At 39.4% G+C, this 21,464-nt stretch overlaps 1 protein-coding gene across 1 annotated transcript in view; it reads right to left on the minus strand.

The window, feature by feature from the left end:
- The window catches only part of LOC114457592 (tyrosine-protein phosphatase non-receptor type 14-like), a 46,816-nt gene that overhangs the window by 1,386 nt on the left and 23,966 nt on the right, over nt 1–21,464 (minus strand). The window contains exons 4-19 of the mRNA XM_028439556.1: nt 17,745–17,842; nt 15,617–15,684; nt 15,187–15,257; nt 15,022–15,109; nt 14,853–14,941; nt 14,654–14,741; nt 13,625–13,707; nt 13,414–13,474; nt 11,926–12,004; nt 10,323–10,771; nt 8,161–9,465; nt 6,732–6,872; nt 5,387–5,605; nt 1,969–2,097; nt 1,645–1,879; nt 1,373–1,536 (exon numbers count right to left, since the gene is read on the minus strand). Coding sequence (XP_028295357.1) covers nt 1,373–1,536; nt 1,645–1,879; nt 1,969–2,097; nt 5,387–5,605; nt 6,732–6,872; nt 8,161–9,465; nt 10,323–10,771; nt 11,926–12,004; nt 13,414–13,474; nt 13,625–13,707; nt 14,654–14,741; nt 14,853–14,941; nt 15,022–15,109; nt 15,187–15,257; nt 15,617–15,684; nt 17,745–17,842 — 3,367 coding nt within the window. The remainder of the gene's footprint in view (nt 1–1,372; nt 1,537–1,644; nt 1,880–1,968; nt 2,098–5,386; nt 5,606–6,731; nt 6,873–8,160; nt 9,466–10,322; nt 10,772–11,925; nt 12,005–13,413; nt 13,475–13,624; nt 13,708–14,653; nt 14,742–14,852; nt 14,942–15,021; nt 15,110–15,186; nt 15,258–15,616; nt 15,685–17,744; nt 17,843–21,464) is intronic.

The raw sequence follows: 21,464 nt of genomic DNA on the forward strand, positions 1-21,464 counted from the left end.
AGAACACATTAAATAAAGACAAACCTTTGTTTTGAAGAGCACAACTTAAAAAATATCAGTGAACAGGTCAGACATTTTGTCTCTAAGGTCTAAGGACTAGTTTCCTTTCTCCTTCTGTAAGTATTGTGTTGTATTATATCATCTAACAGATAAAAACAAGTATGGAGGGATTTTTAAAATGTTGCTAACTAGCAATTACTGATTAGCATGTTAGCACTGGTAATCAGCCAGAACAGAGATGGTGAACTTTTATAAGAGCGTGTGCCACAGAAATGTGTCATTTTTGTATAGTTTTTGTTGTTGTTTTGTGTTTTTTCAGTTATTTTTTTTTGTATTTTGTTGTAGTTTGTCAATATTAATAAAAATATGCTGTATATTTTCATTTTGTGTGTTATTTTTGGAGTCAATTTTGCATATTTTGTTGTCGTTTTGTATTGTATATTTTTCAGGTATTTAGTTTCAGTCATCTTGTGTGTTTTTAGAATAGTTTTGTTTATTTTTGTTTGTGTTTGTATGTATGTATACCCTTTATATCTATTAATATTATTATAATTATCATAGAGTTTCTGTTTTTTGTTTGTTTTGTTCTTCGCACTATCCACCAAGTTAAATTCCTTGTCTTGTTTTTAAACTGTCCTTGGCGAATAAAAGTTTTCTGATTCTGATGTTTTTTTTTTTGAGTCATTTTGTGTGTTTTTTGTGTATTTTTTTTTTGTCATTTCGTAAGTTTTTGGACTCGTTTCGTGCATTTACTTTTGGGGGCTGCATAAAATTAGATCGAGGGCCGCCTGTTGCCCTTGTCCGAGCTTAAAAACTTAATTCAAGTCAGAGTTGTTGAGGATTCTATGCCAAGTTAACACCTTTAGTCACCTTAGGGGGGGAGGGGCGCAAAGAAGAAACAAAAAATAGAAAATGCTAAAATGGCCAATATGTCAGAAACATAAACAAATGGCTATAATTCAAGGTTGAGTTATTCCCACTCAACAAGTTTGTGGGTGTAAATGTGACGCGATATGGAAGTACGCGTGAACTTGCACTCTCATGGCATGTGTTGGTTTTTTTTAGGTACTTTGGATTCTTCCCAGAGTTACAGAACATGTACTTCAGCCTAAACACATGTGTGATAAACTATCTGTGTGCGTGTCCACAATGGTGTTTTATCATAAATGAAGTGTGGGAAACTGTAACATAGAAAAACTAAACGTTCCTCAGGGATTTCAGGCTGTTTTGGGGTCAGCTAATCTAAAATGCTCATTTTGCTACTTATCATTTGTATAAAAATGAACCTTTAAGTCATATCCATATACAATTAGTGTCTAAAAAAAAGTCTGTTCTTAGTTTTTCCATCTCAGAAATGTGCTGAGTCACCCACCTCGTTGTGCTCTAAGCAGCTGATCATGAGCTCAGTGAGGATGACCACACCAGTGCGACCCACTCCAGCGCTGCAGTGCACCACCACAGGCGGGTTGAGGCTCTTCGAGGTGTCCAGCATGGAGTTGGTGTGTCTCCTCACTGACTGGATCTCCTCTAAATAGGCTGCAGACCAACAGTGTTATTGATTTCTCACATTAGACACAAACTAATCATGATTCAGCTGTTTCTGAAGTGGAAACCAAAGTGTGATTAGACGGCGGTTCAACTCACAAAGAAATCCAGGTACGTATTCAGGACAGCCGTGCTCAGGCCAGTCCGTGTACTGGAGGTGCCACACCGTCCTCTCCTGGCCAGACAGCAGGTGTTTGACCTTTAACCCCGTGGTGGCGTACCAGCCTGAGTCGGTGCGGAATTTAGTCGTCACCTTGAATTTGCCGTGGGTGGCCGAGTTATGTTTAGATCCCAGTTTGGGCCAGTAGCGGTGACTCTTGGATTTGCCCCCCTCCTGGGTGACGAGGGAGAGAGAGGAGACGATGAAGAAAACAAGCGCACATTCATCAGACAACACCTGTGTGTGTGTGTGTGTGATTGTACCTCTTCTGCAGTGACCATAGCAATGACGTTGACGCCCTGCTCCCACACCATCTGCCAGAAATCTGCACAGGTGTTAGCCAGCGGCCCCTGGGTGGCGATGTAGTGCCACTCCTCCCCTCGGATCATCACCTGCAAACCACACACATGCACATTGGTATTTGTCAGAGGTGTGAAAAGTACTGCTATATCCTACTCAAGAAGAAGTTCTGTTACTCAAGTATAAATACAAGTAAGTCATACATAAAACACTCAAGCACAAGTAAAAAGTAGCTCAATTAAAAAGTACTCAAAGTAAAAGTTACTACACGTTTTATATTTGGTAATACATTTTCCCACGGTTCCCTTGCAGACAGTAAACATCTCTTGCACAATTGGAACTTTATTTATTTTCCACAAAGGCATCTGTATAAAATAAAATAATTTCTTAAATAAAATAACACCAACGAATTCAATAAAAAAAAAAAAAATAAATAAATAAATTCTCAGGCTTAAAGTAAAGCTAAATTTATTAACATTCAAAGCTGTTTCACAATGTCCGTTGCTTATCAAACATATAATTTACTCAGTAACGGTTTGGTAAAGAAATGTAATGAATTACTTTACTTCTTTTAAAACGTACTAGTGCAAGTAAAATTATTGATTTAAAATTATGCTTAAGAAAAAGTGTGTACCCACAAAAGCAACTCAATACAGTAACGTGAGTACTTGTATTTGGTGTGACCAACTGTTGTTTTCAAAGCAGTGTCCCCAAAGTCTGCAGCTGATTGGTTGTTCACAATAAACAAAAAGATAATCGTCACTTCCAGAACTTCTTGTCCTTTACGACACGGACAGCTCATGATGACGACCTTGTGTAGACTGGAGTTGTTCTCCTATGGCACGATAAAGTGTTTCCCTGATAGTAACTGCATCACAGATGAATATTCAAAACTTTATCACGAAGGTTAAATTATGGTAGTTTTGCTGCAACTGGTCCAATATCTCCAGATCTGGAAGTGGATATTTTTATTAAACTAAGCAAAGCTTCCATGGTCGACCACAGCATCAACAATACAAAACTCTTATCACCCAGTTTTCTTTCTGATTTTGTCGACTAATATTTAAAATTATTGAGAGCTTTCTGCATCAAGTACAGTTTGTCTTAACCCAGGGGTTCTCAACCTTGGGTTAGTGAGACACTCACAGGGCGTCGCCAGATGCCTTTAAGAATATTTTCTTCACAATTTGAGCCCAATTTTGTTGATTTTTACCCTTTTTCTGCAACGACACCAAACATGCCATATTTTAACTTATTTTCATCACTTTTTCTCACCATATTTTTGCTCCTTTTGCTCCATTACTCCCATTTCAGCCACTTCTCCATCACATTTCAATGCCTTTTCTGCACATTTTTTCCACTTCCAAGACATTTTTGCCACTTATAAACCCTTAGCGTCACCGTTCCCACCTAATGTTGCATATGTTGACCCATTGTTGTCACATTAAACTTCTTTTCACCATAATTCATGCTTATTTATTTCAATTTAACCACATTCACAATTTATCATGCCCATGAATTGCCAGTTTAAACAAATGTTTCCTACTTTTAAGCCAATATTGACACTTTGAACCCTTTTTTGCCATTATTTCTGTTCGTATGCAACTTTTAACCAATTTCTGTGTTTTTTAAAATCCTATTTCACCACCTTTCCACCCATTTTTGGTCATTTTTAACACATTTTATTTCTGATTAAAACAAGGGTATACATCTTTAAGATGACTATATATTATAATAATCTTCATGAATAACAGTGGATATTATTCATATAAATAAATAAATGTGGTTATCATGGATTCATAGACAATGGACTATCATTTTGCTGACTTTATGGAGGGGCCACAAAAATCTCTCCCCTTTATTCCCCCTCATAGATGGCCCTGTCAACCTGGTACCATTAGTTTGGGGGTCGCGGGCTGAGAAGGTTGAGAACCACTGTCTTAACTAACTACACTACAATGCTAGCATCCACCACTAGCAGGCAGTATAAGCATCCATCTGTTTGGATAAAATGTCTTTTAGTAGCAGCTCTTCATTCAACAGCAACTTTAAGTCCAGCCTGAAACGTTTCCTATCTTTCACATACAGACCCTTCAGCAGCCTTACATAATAAGCAAGTCTCAGCTGATTCCACAGGCCACCTCGTGACTGTAAACAGTGTCTTAAGACTCAGATGGAACATAAACAAGGCCTTTTGTTCAGTGGCAACCACCTTAATTGACGGGGGAAGTAAGAGGGTTACACGCCGTGGAAAGAAACCCATTCAGCGCCGCTTTGGAGATCACAAGCACTCCAGTCTGCACAAGCAGAGTGCAAACTCATACCTACACACAAACTTGTGCGCGCACGCGGTTTGCAAAAGCAAGCGAGTGAGAGAAATCTGGCTCGCTTAAGAGGGTTTGAGAGTTTGGATGAGATTCTTTGGGAATTCCAGAGGCTCTATGAGCTTAAAGGCCCAAACAGCCTTCAATGGCAGCTTTTAATCCTTTTTCTCTGAGCCATTCCTTTCTGAGAAATGTTGCCAACAAGGACTGGGTGGAAGCTGAACACACCACATTTATTAGTGTTGGTAGATTCATAGATGAATTATTATTGTGGATAAAGACAATGTGTGTAATGAGAAATCATAACAATATGTGAGCTTGTACCTTACCCTTTCTTCCACTTTTGTATGTGTAGAGGTACATATTAGGTCACACTAGGTTACAATGTATCCTTTTCTGCTGAAAACAAATTTATTTTGAATACAAAGTAGTGTTGTTGATTGATTCTTGTCCAACTCTTGACATTTTAGTCAAAATCTTTAGATATGGTATATTTCAGTGTAAAAATATAAGAGTGACTGCCCTCTGTGGGTTGAAACCCAGCTATCACAACTGAATTTTGCTATTGGGTGACAATGGAGGTTTGTGATACTTTGGTGGCTTCTTACCAAATGCTGTTGGCTCCACCAACATATACTGTATACTATTTTCTTCCTTTTTGAATAATAAATAAACAAATAATAAAAATAAAAACCTGGCTATTACCATTGAATTTTGCTATTGGCTACAAAAAAATGGTAGTTTGTGATGTTTTGGTGGCTTCTTACATCATGAATCAGCACTGTTGGCCCCGCCCCTCTTATAAAACCAAGCACCTGTCGACTCTGCAATCTGTGGTGAGTAGGTTGGATTGAGAGAATTGTGAATAGGGAGGTATAGTGGGTATAGAATAGCTAGTTAGCTTAGGATAGATTGTTTTTTGGACATTTTATTCTCTAGACTGGTCGTGTCTTAACTGCTCTAGAAGCCCCGCCCATAATCAAGAACAAGACCTTAGGGTTTAGTTACTCTTTAACAAAATATTGATGATGTTTCCAGCTTTATGTTGGTTACACACCTTTATATGTGATGCGTTAATATAGCCCGTGTTGTTCTCCTTGTTGGGGACAAGCTCGACTCGATTCTCCTCGTATGGAACCACATCACGAAAGCGGTTGCGTTCCGAGTTTTCTGGCAGAGTCGCGGTCGTGAGCAGGCAGTCGGCCCTCTTCTTAGGCACCTGCTCATACTCAGTGAAGACACGCTCCTCCTCCAGCTTCAACTCCAACGTCTTACACTACAAAGAGATAATGAGAGTTATCTATTGAATACCTGGCAACACATTATGAAGAGAAAAAACCCACCCACAGCTGCATGAGTGCAAAGCATTGACCCAGCAGTAGTTTTCCCCCCTGGTGGGGGTAATGTTTAATAGGCCAGTCATGTTTGTGAGAGTTTGAGGGTCTGTCTGTCTCACTCTTTCGGTCCCTCTTTCACAGGTCACATTCTTTACATACCAACAGGCCCAAAGGCGATAGACGGTACCATGTCAAAGCGTTCCACAGCCCTCAGGGGTTGCCTTTGATAGCTTAGCAACAGTCACTACAAAATTGAATTACACACGTCCACACTCTAAACTAATATCTGGTAACTAAGATCAATTCTTTATTTCCTTTCTTTAAATAACATTGACTAATGTGAAAATATGTATGCGTTTATAGCATTTTCCATTTTTTATGAATATAAGAATATATATGTTCATTAGGAATATTATCTCCCTTCTGGAAATAGGATTTGGTCCATTAGGACCAGAACCCTTAGACACAAAAACAGTTTATTTCCTTCTCCATAAAGACAATATTACCTGCAGTACTTATACATATGTATATATCCATCCATCCTTTATCCTATATATTTATTATCGTTATTATTATTATTAGTATTATTATTATAGTGTTCCTGGTTTGTTTTTTGTTCTTCACACCATCCACCATGTCACATTCCTTGTATTGCTTTTAAAATGTACTTGGCGAATAAAACTTTTCCGGTTCTCATGTTTTTTTTGAGTCATTTTGTTTGTTTTTGCAGTTTTTTGTGTTTTTTTGTCATTTTGTATGTTTTTGGAATCATTTTGTGCATTTAAATTTGGGGACTGCATAAAATTAGACCGAGGGCTGCCTGTTGCCCTTGTCTGAGTTTTTTTCTGATTAGCTTCTGTAAGATTTTATAATCAGCATCTTAAATAATAACTAATAGACTTAACCAATCTCAAGTGTTAAAAAGCAATAAACTAATAGCAGTGAGTAGAAGCGTCCATCCAACTAAAAGATGAGCCACAAACAGCTTTGTGTAGATTCTACCAACATGTTTCATTAGTTTATCATTTAGCAATAGAAGCTTTGTTATTAGTTTCACCGTCTTACCCTTTCGTCCGTGGCTGTCTTCCCGTTTTCCTCTGCCGGATTCTCAGCTACGGGCATCCGGGCTACATAGAGGCCGTTGAGGGCGGCCATCATCAGTGGCCTTTTCATGGAGTCCACAGACATCTTCTGTCTCTCCAGTGTCTTCAAGAGAGAAGAAAGTCCCGTGGTTAACGGCACAGGGAGCATTGTGAAACGGACTGAACCACCTGGGCCTGAGTGCGGAGAGTGTGTCCAGAAGTGGGCGGAGAGATAGTTACACCCAGGTGTGAAGAAAGTCGTTCAGTCTACATTAACCCGTGTTATCCACTCGACTCAACCCTTCAGCCTAAACTCCTCTCCTTCCATCCTTGGTCGTACTCATCCTCCTCTTTTCTCCAACCTACTACAGCTTCCTTTTCTCTGCAGTGCGCTCTCTCTGTCATCCCAACTCTTGTTCTTCATTCCAAACTGACCCACATTGCTCAGTACCTCCTGCCACCAAGGATTACCTCTCCTAATCTCTGATGCTATTAAACCCCAGGACAGCTCCGCCCTTCCCTGTTCCCCCTCCGTCATCCTCCCCACGTGGCAGTCAAAACAACAGCTTGAGGGTTAGAAGAGGCACACCCTGTAGCCTATATTAGATAAACCGGCCCCCATAAATAAGGGTTAGCACTTTTGGAGCTTGGGAAAAAAAAAAAAACCGATAAGTGATGTCTGGAGTTCCATTGTTAATACAAAACACAAGGCACTAACTTCCACATCATTTCAGAAAAACTTGAAACTACATCAGCAACCTGTGCCAAATATCTGTAGCATAAACTTTTAACCAACGTGAGAATATTGAGGAATAATCTGAGGGATTTTGGTGGATTTTGGTGGTTATTAGGAACCTTGTGTTGCTCTCTTAGCAGCTGAACCCCAGATTACTGCTGATCAGGAGCTATGAAACTAGATAGAAAACAACAGGCCAAAGCATTTCAGCATCACCAGGACTCTGGTTTAATTACTTCTTTCCAGTAGGATATTTAGTAACACTTTAAGTTTTATAAATAAGGGTGACATTACGCTGTCATTATTTGTCATTAGCATGAATAGCGTGTCATTAAGTGTCGTTCGCTAAGTTATGACTCCTTTGGAGCTATGTTGGCATTTTTTGGGTTAGGTGGAGGGCTCTAGTAGGGTTAGGGGTTAGGGTTAGAGGTTAGGGTTATGAAGGATTGGGGTAACAAACGACACTTACTGACAGCCTTCATGAGACCTTAACAATGCTATTGACACGTGTCATAATAAGGACAGCATAAAATGTATAAAACTTGAAGTCAAGTGTTACGGAATATTCTATTCTCAATGTACAGTCGTTACAGAAATGAATAGTATTAAATAGTTAAAAACAACATGTTAGAGTATTGAAATATAAAATATAAAATGTACAAACAGGAGAACTTACCCTCTGAGCTATCTCCCTCTCCACAATGCTGTCCTCTAACGAAAACATCTCGGATACCGGCCTTTCCTTGACCGGCTCCTTTCTCACTCTTTCCTTCACACTGGTCAAGTCGGGCTCTGAAATGGATGGACCTAAAACAGCTCCATTAACCCCATTCTGATCCCCTCTGGTCAGAGTCCCACCACCACTGCAGCTACTACCCCCAGGTCCTGGTGCAGCTTGGCACTGGCCTGGTTTGATGCTGCTGTACGAGGATTGATTTGCTTCCACTGGTCCCGGGTTAGCATGTGGTCCTTGACTGTGGTTGTTGTTGTTGTGCGGGGGGTGGGGGCGTATTTGGGCATTGGCAGGAGTTCGAGGAGGACCGGGGTACTCTGGAGGGGGTTTATTGGGAAGTTTAGCCAAAGCGGCCTGGAGCTGAGCGCTAATGCTAATGTCCTCATTCAGACCTGGAATTTGAACATCCAGTTCAGGCTGCTCTTCCTCTTCCTCCTCTTCTTCACTCTCACTGCTGTGTATGAGCATGGTAGCGTTGGAAAGAGTTTTTTGATGCTGGTAAGTGACTGTTGTCAGTGTTACAGAGGCCTCAGGTGCGGCCGCGGCAGGCTTCTGCTTGGGCAGTTCCTTTGGCTGCTGAGGCGGAGGTGGAGGCGGTTGTTGTGACTGAGGCTGAGACTGAGGCTGAGGTTGAGGGATGGACTGAGGCGGGGATGGCATCACATGCTCTCTGAGAGTATTCCTCCGATGAAGGGGAGCATTTATGCCCCCTTTCATCACCAGGCCCTCCATCCCTCCTCCTCCTCCTCCTCCTCTCATGCTGCTGATCACTTCCATGCTGTGTCTCTTGCCCAGAGTGGAGCGGTGCTTGGCGGATGCAGTCAGAGGTTCACTGACCTCCTGCAGGGACTGGTGCACTACGGCTGAGCTGTCGGGCTGAAAAGTCTTGACCGACAGCTGCACCATGCGCGTAACCAGCTCTGGACTGCTGCCTCCGATGCAGCGATGACGGTGGCTGGCGAGGTCGGGGGTGCTGGTGGCCGGGCGGAAGGAGCTGGAGGGGTAAGGAGGCGGGGGTCGGGACATGTGGTTCCTCAGCATGTTAGCTGTAGCAGCGTAGCTTCCTACATTCGTCCCCTGTTGTTTAGTGTTTGCCAGCTCGGGTGTGCTGACGGTATGAGAGATGGAGCTTCCCACACCTCCACCACTACCCCCACCTCCATTAACACAGGGCGAATGGCAGGGTCCCAGGCCACTGGCTGGTCCTCCCTGATGCGGCCCATGGGACACTGGCTTACTATAACTGATCTGTAAAAGAAAAATTGCAGAGTTTAAAAAAAAATAAATAAAAAAAATACACTTACTGATCAAAGTATTTTCCCACTGGAGACATTCACTGGCCTATTTATACCAAATTCCTCCCACAGATCTGTTCTAATTGTCGAATTGCTTCTTGCATGTTATTTGAAGCTAAATGGATGTTAGACTGTTTAAACTCTTTAATATTCCTCAATAATAAATCTTAATAAGAACTAGGAAAATTGCATTTGCCAAAGAAAATGCAAGTGAAGATGCATAAATCCAACCCCTCGGAGTCAGTGTAACCCTAATTATAACCCCTCGGAGTGAGTATACCCCCTCGGAGTCAGAATAACACTCAGTGTAATCCTCATAAACAATATAATCTCACTGTTCCAATAGGTTATAGACAGAGGATGAGCATTAATTGTAGTCTGCAGCACCAATCTTGTTTATTTATTTCTGTATATTCTGATTTTTCATATATTCTCTATAATCTGAATTTATATATGACTTCAACCCTGTTTGATGCTTTCCTTTTCTTACTGTAATGCTGCTGGAAATGTAATTTCCCTTCCCATGGGATTAATAAAGTCTATCTAATCTAGTCTAATCAAGTCTCCTCTAGGTTAGAATGGGTCATTTTTTAATAAATTTTTTGCCAGATTATCAATAACTGTTAAACTTAAAAAAACACCAGAAAATAGCACAATTGTCTTGAATATTCTGTAATCTAGGGTTCCCTGGTCTTTACAATTAGAATAAATGTAAATATTGTTTTCCTTGTACTTTATCATTAATATTCCCGATATTTTTTAATGATTGATTACAGTATATAAAAAAGACACAAAGAGTATCAGCTCTACCTGTGGTGTGTAAGGTCCAGGACTCGGGCCCAGGCCATGATAAGGGCCCCTCTCCCTCATCTCCGGCTGGCTGTACACAAGTGCCTCAGGCTGCCGGTAAGCGCAGGCATTGCTAATGTTAAGACTGCGCAGTGATTGGCTGTGTAGGTCGTGATGAGCGGGCAGCATGCGTCTCTTCTGTCGCATGACAGCGTCGTACTCTGGCGTGGGGCGGTAGGATGGAGCGATGATGGCGCTGTGTCGATGGCTGGGGATGTAGTCGGGCCGCATGAGCTCACTGCCAGGGATGCTGAGGTTGGAGGACATGGGCGAGGGTGGGATGAACGTTTGGGAGCGGTTGAGGGAGCTGAGGCTGGGGCTGCTGTACATGCTGCCGTTTGGCACGGTGGCACGGCAGCGGTCCAGACTGGTTTCTGACTTGTAGTACGGGTCATCATGGAAGATGCTGTCTGTAGAGAAAATAAAAATGAAACTAAAGAGTTAAAGAAAAACAAGAATGTAAGTATCTGTGTTGATAAGATATCTAAATTGTTATGGCATATGCCATGAATCTGACGATACGATATGTTACAATACAATATATCCCGATACTAAACAATACAATATATTGTAATATCAATTATCACAAATTTCACCTTTACAAGTACGAAATGGTATGAAATACAATTTATTTAATTTTTTTTAAACTTGCGAGAACAAGTAAATGGTAACTAACTGTATTTCAAGTACCAATATCAAAACCAAGTGGTATGTTTATCAAACTGTTCAATTACATTTTTCAAAAAACTTTAACTTTTGCTTAACAACAGATTCTGATTCGGTTCTATGTATGTTTTATGAAGAAAAAAAAGATGTGGTTCACTGACACTTAGTGACAGGGCGTTTACGTGTTATGCATATAAGTTTGAAATTTTTTGGATCGATACAATAATCGGTTGGTGAAATATTGCCATACATCACCAAATCGATTTTTCCTTACACCCTTATTTGGTAGTTGTTTTGGTTTTCATCACATTAAAGATTAAAAAAACTCTATAAAATTATAACCAATAAGACAAAACTCCAAATGTGTGTTATTGCTTCAGTTGTTTCTAGTGTTTCCCAGAGAAGCAATTAACTCTGTTGGCTGTTTGGTGGCTATAAAAAAAATAAAGAAACTTTGTTTTGCCCACAAGGTGGGACAAATAATTGTCATTGGATTGACTTTAACACCACTACCAACCACTTTAGAGAAACTTGCAACAGGTTTTTATTTTTAAGTGTGTGAAGCTTTCTCAAGCCAACACGTAATCTCAAGGCAGACACGAATAATCTCAAGCATGGATGAGTACGAAGCCTGAGGTCACACACACAGAATGATCTCACACCCACGCTGAGCACAACACCCAAAATGTTTTCCACTCTACGAGCGCACAGCTCCTCAGATTAAAAAGCCCTCGGAGTGTGTGAACGAGTCAATGAAAGAGCGAGAAAGAAATGAGGTCACAGCTCTGCGCCTCAAACACTGGGCTCTAATTGGCTGGGAGACGGGTAAAACAGGAATGGGTTGTGAGTCACACGTCTGATGGGAATACCACAATTAACCGAGCTCAAGTGTTCATACCTTGAGAGCTCTGCGTGTCTTGATAATGCTCTCCATACTGGGAATGGAGCGACTGGAAGTTACAGGACTGGGGCCGCGGCTGAAACAAAGAAAAAAAAAAGAACTGTATTAAAGTTAAATGTATGACTGACTGTGAGCATATAAAACTGTTACACAGAGAAAAAGAACCAGATGAATTCCTGGACCTTTGCTGAGCCCACAGCTGAAATTTGCACATCTCCAGACGGTTCAGCTTGACTGAATTCATTGTGCCGCATTTAGCCGAGCTATTGTCTGGCAAGCAGAGAAGGAGGAACTGAAATCACTGCCTTCTTTGTTGCACCAGAAATCAATGGATTTCCAACAACTTTAACTGTACCGACACACACAGAAAGCTGCATGACTGTCAGCTGCCAGCAGCCAGGAATAGGGTCAATTATAATCAGGGTTCCCACACTTTTTTCACAATGATTTTTCAAAACTTTTCCAAAATATTTGACCAAATTTCTATGACTTAGTTCTGAACCGCTAAGATCTATTCAAGACCATTTGAGCAGAAAAATGAGCAGGCCTTTCCAGTGTACTAGTGTAACAGATGTCTGACAGTAGCAAAAATAATAGTTCATTTATTCTATGACTTTTCAAGACTGGAAAATCATTTTTTTCAAATTCCAAAACCTCTCCAGGAACTTCATGACCGTGGGGACCCTGTATAATTGTAATTGTGTAATTGATAATAAATTACAATTATGGCATAATTATAATTGTAATTGGAAAAAATATGTTGCTGTTGTAATCATAACTGAATTGTAATTGAATTCAGATCATTTACTTTGTAATTGTAATTGGGATGGATATTAAAAAAACAACAACTGCCATTTACAATTGAATTAAACGCAAACCAATACAATATGTTTCATATTAAGTTTACCTGTCAGTTCTCTTGTGGATCATTTTATCATTTAAAAATTTTTTTTTTAATGTATTTCACAGCAGATTTAAGACATTGGATCAAAACCAACCTGCTATTGGAAATATTTAGTTTCAGGCTTAGTAATTATGATTAATTAAATTTGAACTTTAGTAATTGAGAATGTAATTGTAATTGAACAGCACCTAAAAACCTACTTGTTTCAGCAAGCATTCTAGTCCAACCTGACCTAGCGTTGTGTTTTGTTATAATCTATACTATTTACTTGAATACATACTTCTTAGACTGACCTATTTTTATTTATTTTACTACTGTGACAATTTTGTGACTATTGTCTGTGAAAAGCACTACACAAGTACATTTTACTTACTTACTTAATTCACTTTCAGGGGGAAAATATAAATTGCAATTTTAATTGTAATTAGAAAAAAATGCTGGTTACTTAACATGATCGTAATTGAGTTGTAGTTGAACATGGATAATTAGAGACGTAACTGTAATTAAAAAATATAATTGACCCCAGCCCTGACTGCAGCTTATGGACTCACTCTAATGGACAAAAGTAAAGAACACTTTACCAAAGAGAGGCGATGAGTCCAAGTTGGTCTCCTCCTGATTGGTGCAGGTGAGTGAGTGGGCCTATTAAAAAAAATATAAATACATGTCAACGGATAGTTCAACATCACACAATATTCTTTATTTTGGCTTTTTTTTTTAAAATTCCAATGACAGCTCTCATAGATATTCAAGCGTTTGATTGGCCACGCAAGCAGCAGACTCATGACTTACTCGACACAGATCTTGTTTTGTTTGTAAAATTTGTGTCTGGCCGTGAAAAGACGAGCAACATACTTGGCCATTTCCATGTCCTCCTGCAAATATAAACACACAAAACATGACACTGTGAGGCAGCGGTTCCCGAACTTTTCCACTTCGGACACAACACTGGTGAATTAGCAAGACGTACACAAAACATCAATACACGCATGATATATAACAAAGCGTCTGTTTGAAGCTGCTGGAGACGCAATTTATTTTAATCAGGTCTCATAAATCAAAGATCATTTGCGAGAGAGTAAAAAAAGGTTGAAAGATCAAAAGTTTACAGTATGTTTTTTTCTCTGCTGCAAAAAAGTTGTTAATGATGTCGTCGGAAAAGTTTTGCGCACTGCATTGTGGGATGTGTAGTCTCACAGACAAACTTTTTTGGCCTAAGTACCCATTTCTTTTATTTCTCAATCCAAGTCCCTCCTTTTGTCTGACTACAATATTTTGCTCAGAATACGATTAAAAAAACAACTATGGAGCACATTGATGGAATATATCAGTGATAACACACATTTTTGAAGAATCTTATCGTAAACAAGTAGAATGAAACAGTATTTAGTGTCTGACAACTACATTTATCCCTATAGTTTTAAACTTTTTATTAATTCTGGTCATCTCCCGCCTGGTGTGGGACCAAGACTGTGCCTTCATGTTCTAATCCAGACCATTTACATCATCATTATTATGATTATCATTTTTAAAAATAAATAAACATTATAAAACCTCATATTTTACACGTACCACCATTTGAAAAAGTGTTTTTTTTTTTTTTTACATTATCAAAAGTAAAGTATTTATTACAAACTATTTGGTAAATCTTTGCCATCTAAACTCTAAGTGTATTTTAATTTAGAACATTGATTCGCTGAATTTGTCAAGAATTTCCGAGCCACGGTTTGGAAAAGCATCTTTAGAGAAACTCATCTGTTTTAATCATAAACACTCGACTTTACATAAACCACATTCACCAGTTGCAGACAAAACAGTCACCATGTGAAAGATGATGGTGTCGTCTCTGCTCGTTATCTCCACTGTGATAGCGGACTTGTTGTGCGCTATAGTGCCGATGTCCTTCCACCTGTCACACACGCGCACACACACACATGCAAAAACACAGTCAATGACACTGGAACTTTCCCACCAAAAGTTGAGAGAGATTGCTCATATAGTATCTTCAGGATAAACCTACTTGTGGTGCATGATGGATCTGCCATTCCTGTGTTTGGCAAACACTCCGATGAAAGAGACACCAATAAAAAGGTCATTTGTGTAGTTGTCCTGTGCAAAAGTGAAAATATCATCAAGATTTGATGGTGTAAAGCGTTACGAGCAGGAAAAGTGAGAGTTGCGTCGTCTACCTTTGCAGAAAAGCTCTCTCGGCCAAAGCCGTCCAGTTTCTCCACCTCTTTGATGTACAGCAGTTCGGCCTGAGCCGCCTGCATCCGGCTGTAAGAAACAAACACACCTTGGTCCAACACATCCACACATTTACAAACAACATGCAGTGCAATGGCTGACAGTACCAATGACTCTTGTGCTCCTCTGCAACCTTCTGCGTCCAGTCCTTAAGCACCTCGTCTCCATTGGGCCAATTCTGATAAATAAAAGTGAGCAAAATCACGATAATTAAGAAAACCTCCAAAGGAAACATCCTACGCTTACAGAGGATACAAAAAAGTTGTGAGGAAAAAATATGTAGTAATGTTACAGTGAAAACCAGGTCAAATTGTAGTAATTTTCTCTATCGTGGAACAACAAGAAACAGCATGCAGTTGTGTACAACAAAGAAATAAATAATTTCTATCTCTGTGTCAGTCAGGTATGCAGAGGGGGAGCCACACAGACTACACAAGAATGTGTGCCTTCAGGCCGAAAGCACACAAACACACTCAACACACGCACACACACACAATTACACACTCCTTGTGGAAGAGAGAACGGTTGAAGACTCACCACGGGAAACAAGTCGTATTCCCTGAGGAAGTCCTGAGACGGGAACTGAGTGAAGTCCCCGAAATCAGCTGAAAATCCCAAACACACGCACACATTTGTGTATTTGATATAATGGTTTTACTTCAGTTTCACAAACCTAAAAGCAATAGTTCCCAACCTTTGTTTTGTCTTAACCCCATTTTTATATCACACATCTTTGGCGACCTCAGAGACTTTTTCTTATGATTCAGTTTCTTGATTATGTTTCTTATACTGTGTTACAAATATAAAGTAATGATAGACAGTTATTTTCACACTGCTTTTTATTTGAACTAGATTTATATTTGAAAAAGTGAAAATATAGTATACGGTTGCTGGAGAAAGTACGTTTGTGGAGTTTTAACTTGAAATAGAAGAATAATTATTTAAGCTCTTTGAGCTTTCTGCCTCTTCCTGCACTCTATATCTATTTATGTGATATTGTCACTACTGTTTTGTATATTACTGTATATTTGTCATATATTGTATGTATTCTATTTATATTACTGGTGCTTTTCTATTTGGATTTGTTTTTCTATTTTGACTCCTTTGTACTCAAGTAAAAACCAACAAAGACAAAGACGAGTTATGACATTGTGTGCTGCCTGGCTAGCCTTGTCGGAGGGCTGAAATCAAAGTTCCGAACAATACTATTATTCTTTTACTTTGTTCTTTAAGGGCTTAACAGGGAAAGTCATTTCATTCATGTTCATGCACATGATGACAAATAAAAATTAATGAATTATGTATCAGTTTTTTTAGCTGTGCAAAATAATAAAAATAAATGCATTTAAAAAATGTAAAAACATATATAATTTTTTTTTAAATGTTTTTTAATATTTTATTATTACTAGACATTTCAGGCGACCCCACATTGGGTCACGACAACAAGGTTTAGAAACACTGCCTTAAAGCATTGATGCAAACTATTTCTTACAAACATTTGTTCCTGATGGCAGTTTAGCTAAACCATTTCTTTAAAGGTTGGGGAGGAAATTTTCTACGGATACACTTTTTAAGTTTTTGGTTGAAATTTTTCTTTATGTCCTGACAGAAATGAAGATCTTATGTGGTCTGAAAAAGGAAGGAAGAAAGTCTGTAGTAGCTGTAAACCTGTAATAACTTTGACCAATGAAAAAAGACGGTTCGTTTTCTTTTTTTTAACCAATCACAGTGTTTTTTTTTACCACTGAATGAGACATGAGACGACATAGTTTCTACACAATATAAGCGATGAGCTGAGGTCTGCTTCTGGAGCACAGGTGCTCGTGCACGTGAGACGGAGCACAGAGGGGGGGTAAAGGCGGGGTAGCTACATTCAAAATCATGCTAGCTTTCAAAAAATCACCTACCCTGCCTTTAAAATCTGAGAACATGTGACATTACAGCACTGCTTCTAAAGGTCAAGTGAAGTCCTGACTTTAACAATCTCAAACTGTTTTGGCATCAAAAAGACAACCAACACAATATTATTAAGGAGGTGGTCACGATGTCAGTGCTAAGTTTTGTATTTGCTTACATCATTCTTCTGTTTTTGTACACTATAAAACTTTGTGTTACCAAAGTGAAACTATTTCAGTAATTAGCTCCTTATTTTTTCCTAAAACTGTGTAACATCTCATCCTATTTTGGTGCATGAATGTATCTGCTCTAGTGTTGGAATGTCGACTATGTGGCCAATATCAAACCATCACCATAACATGCTCAATCGCTCAGATAGCGCTTGTAGTGAGCTCTTAACTACCGTCTGCCGGTTTGTCAGACAAAAGGAGGTCTGAAGGAGGATTCTTGCTTCCCGGCTGATAAGAGTCTTCCTGATGCTGGGGAGCCTAACCTTGGAGCTGGTGATAAGGTAACTGTCTGTTTACATTCCCCTACGGGACACAGACAGCATCCACGACCAAGACAGCGAGAATGGAGGAGCAAAGGTGTGTGTGTGTGTGTTGGGACTGATACCACAGAGACTCAAGTGGACTCGGTTCCTCCTGTGGTATGCAGCCATATAAGGTAGTAAAGTTAAGACAGCCTATCAAAGTGTACGTTTGTGCCGAGTCTTTCACTCGTGTGCCTTTTGTACAGGCTTCACATGAGCTTTGAGTGCATTTCTTACCTTGTACTGCTAGACCAGCTAGTCTGATTCCCTGTTCTACAGTGCAGTGTAAACGTCCATCCAGCACCTCCTTCTTCACCTGAAGGTAATACTGATACCTGCAGGAAAACAAATAGAAACAACATGTCAGCCACAAATGGAGAGATCAAAGGTTAGCGGAAAAAAACAGTCGTGAAGAAAAAGAGATTAGTAAAAAAAACAGCAGAGTCCTTTTGTCAAAGTGTGTATATTTGTCCTCTGTAGGCCACCATACTTTGAGCTCGTATTGTGTTGCCTCACCATCAACACGTATGTCATGAACCAGCTATCTTCACACTGACCAAAATCTTCTAGTCTGGTATATTGTAAGCAGCTAGTTAACTGGCTAGTTGTTGTTGTAGCGGCTAAACTAGCATGTACTCAAGGGGATCATGTATACGCTGAGTTAATGCATAAAGGGGTCCGCTGACGGCTAGTTACTGTGATTATAAACATAAGTTGTTGTTCACAATGTGTCGTTTTTCATTGGAAAAATGGAGAGTGAATTTACAGCGTCTTTTCAGATTTTTATGCGTCAGGGACGCAGGATGCGTACCTAGCAAAATCACTGTATATATTCACTTATTCATTTACAGCATTACTGTCAATAAGGTAGAGAAAGAGGTTAGCTATTAATCTAATATTGATGTCGAATACAAGTCCGATATGAGCAAAACAAAGAGTATTAGATTATATTATCATGCATATAAAATCTTGAATTTAAGCACTATGATACATATTTTGTTTTTATTGGATTTATTGAGCTTATTTTTGAGGGTCTTCTTGTTCATATTTAGAAGCAGGTCATGATTGATGGTTAACTCTGGTGTAACTTTAAAAGCCCTTTTCCTCAATATCCTATGAAGTATGTGTCAATTTACTGAGTTTATATGAGAACAAACAAGTACCAATGGGATATACGACATGTGTTTAAAGGTGATTTTTGATAAAGCCATGTACGTTAGCTTAAGCATGCTCTACTTGTAGCATCTAACCACACAGACAGGCAAACTCCAGCTTTTGTTCTGTGCAGTAGAAATGATGCGTGGAGGCAGTATTAACAGCATTAACTGGTTAAAACCACACTAGAAAAGCCTATTGCAGAAGTGAGGAATGAATGAATCACTCCGTTTTTCAATGCCAATGACTCATTTTTATCCGTAGTGAAATACCAAATAGATACCAACAGAGGCCAAACAATGTCTTTGCAGCTTTGTAAATTACTGTCAAGAAAAATACCATTTTACATAAACAGCACTAATAAGTTTATTCTGGAGTTTCATCAACAACAAAAAACTCAGGGAAAATGAAGCAAGATTCGAGTTAATATGAAGACAAATTGGGATTAAGTCCTTTGTGGTTAGGGTGGTTGAGCCATGACTAAATAAATATGATGAAATACTTTAAGCACCTTTTAGCTTTCCCAAAAATTCCCAACCCAGGAGTCTGAAACAGCGAGTTTCCAAAGGTTTCTGAGCCCTTTTGTCCACTTTGAGCTGTGGTCCAGTCGGATGTTTGTCTTTTGGAGAAAGAAGTGGCCACACAGGAGAAAAGAGGGAAATGTCAGGGTGACCAGATTGGGCCGCGAAAAACTTTAACACCATTTCCTGTTTGCTGCCATGGCAACCACAAGCCCAGTCTCTCTGATCGGAACTATGATACATCTCAGTGCCACGCGGACGGTGAAAAGGAGCTTTAACTGTAAGTCACACCGTGAGTTATGCAGTTTTATTTTTTCTGGTTTGTTTTCACAGCTTAAGACAAGCATCTTTAACCATGCCATTTTACCTCCTTGCATCTTTCACATTTTATACCCCCCCCCACCCCCCCCTCGCATTCTTTTCTTTTTTGAGCTCCCCTCAGCATACTCCCCAGCCTATAATCTGACCCCGCCCTCTTCCCCTCACCCTGTCATTACACCCGTTGACTAAGCTGCCATTGCGTTCCCCTGGTAACCCTCTAATTAGCCAACCCTAACCACTGAGGTTGCAGAGAGGGGGCGGAGCCTGATGCGGTCCAGTGAGGAGGAGTCTCACAGGGACACAAAACCCTTGGAGCATGCGTTTTTTTATTTTTTACAAGCTCTCGATCTCTCTCTGGGGTCAGGGGACGTGTTGAGGATGACAGAGGGTGATTTGCATTCTGAGGTACTTCCGACGTGATAGCGTCGCTGTGATGTGGTTTGTATGCAGGGAGCAGCAGTGGTGATGGAGACAGTGAAATGTTCAAAAGATTTGGAGGGAGCAAAAGTAAACATCTGCAAAAAATCTTCTGTGCGTAACATACAGAAGCCACAACAACCATAAAGGAGTTTCCTCGAACCAATTGACAAGTTCTAATGTGAATGTATCTTCAGGCAGAGAAAACTCCGTCTCCTAATAATATTAAAACAATAGGGCTGCAGTGTATGATTAGCAGAAAACTAAATCCTCAATGATTAAAATTCACCTCTGGGTTATTCCATGTCATTTCACAAATGGGCCACGCACTTCAGTCTCAAAAAATTCTGAAATCTTTACAGATTCTTACCTGATTATTCAATAGGCACACTGTACATTTTCAGTTTGATCGGATTAACACTTTTTGAGAGATGGAAAATTTAGTGGGGGGGGGGGCATGTGTCCAGAAAGAGTAATCTTTATACTATAAATCAAAACAGAGATCTGATTTTTCTTACTTTGCCACATGCAGTTATGGGCCAAGGGCAATAGTAAAAAAGGGAGCGTTTTTTTCAGATTTTAAGAGACTGTCACACAAGAACCAATGCATATATCTGACTAATCATTAGGGATTTGAACAGTCTATGTACAGAGCTCAAAGCTGATAAAATGTCAGGGAGTCATATGCAAAGTTGTTTACTGAACTTGTTCAATCCCGAAACCCCGACAAACTTTTTTCCAAATTTGAGGAGCTGGCATGTTCACCAGATAGGATGTATAGCAGATATTTTTGTATATTCTGAGAGCTTAGGTGGAGTTGTATTAGTGTGCCAAATTTCAGTTTCCTATGTGGTATCATTTTTGAGGTATTTATAAACTGAAAATGGAGGAGAAATAAGAACGCATGAAAATCGACACTAAATTGGCCATATCTCAAAAAGTATTCATCCAATGAAACTAAAAATGTACAGTGCCAATTGATATATAAAAGAATAATTGGTGCGTTGGATGTCCTGAATGAGCCCTTTACAATAAGTGGGAGTACGAGGTTGTAGATCTTTAACTTACTTTTAAGTTTTATTCATTAAATCATACTTGTTTTTCATGAACAGGGTCAGATAAGGTGAGAAAACACAATCATTTTCAAATGCTCATGGAGAATTTACAAATCCAATGGTCTCCATGAGTTGGAGTACTCCGGAATAACTCATTTATTCTTTCCCTGAAGCGAAAAAAACCATGTAAAGACATTGGAAAGAGAAATGTCACGACCAACTAGACATTATCTGTATGAGCTGTAACTGTTTTTTTTTTAAATTTATACTTTCGACATATCACATGTGAGATAAAAAATAAATAAATACATTTCCCTGAAACAATGAAAAAAGAATGTCAAAAGTGTTGTAACAACCGTGAGAAGAGAAACTTTGCATCTTCATTTAAAAGCAAAGAATGCAAACATTATGTGAAGTATATGATGAATGTAATCAGTAAAACTGATCACCTTATTGACTTTGCATAGCTCAGCAGTGATTGGATGTGT

The sequence above is a fragment of the Gouania willdenowi genome, chromosome 24, assembly GCF_900634775.1.
Source record: "Gouania willdenowi chromosome 24, fGouWil2.1, whole genome shotgun sequence".
Lineage (NCBI taxonomy): Eukaryota > Metazoa > Chordata > Actinopteri > Blenniiformes > Gobiesocidae > Gouania > Gouania willdenowi.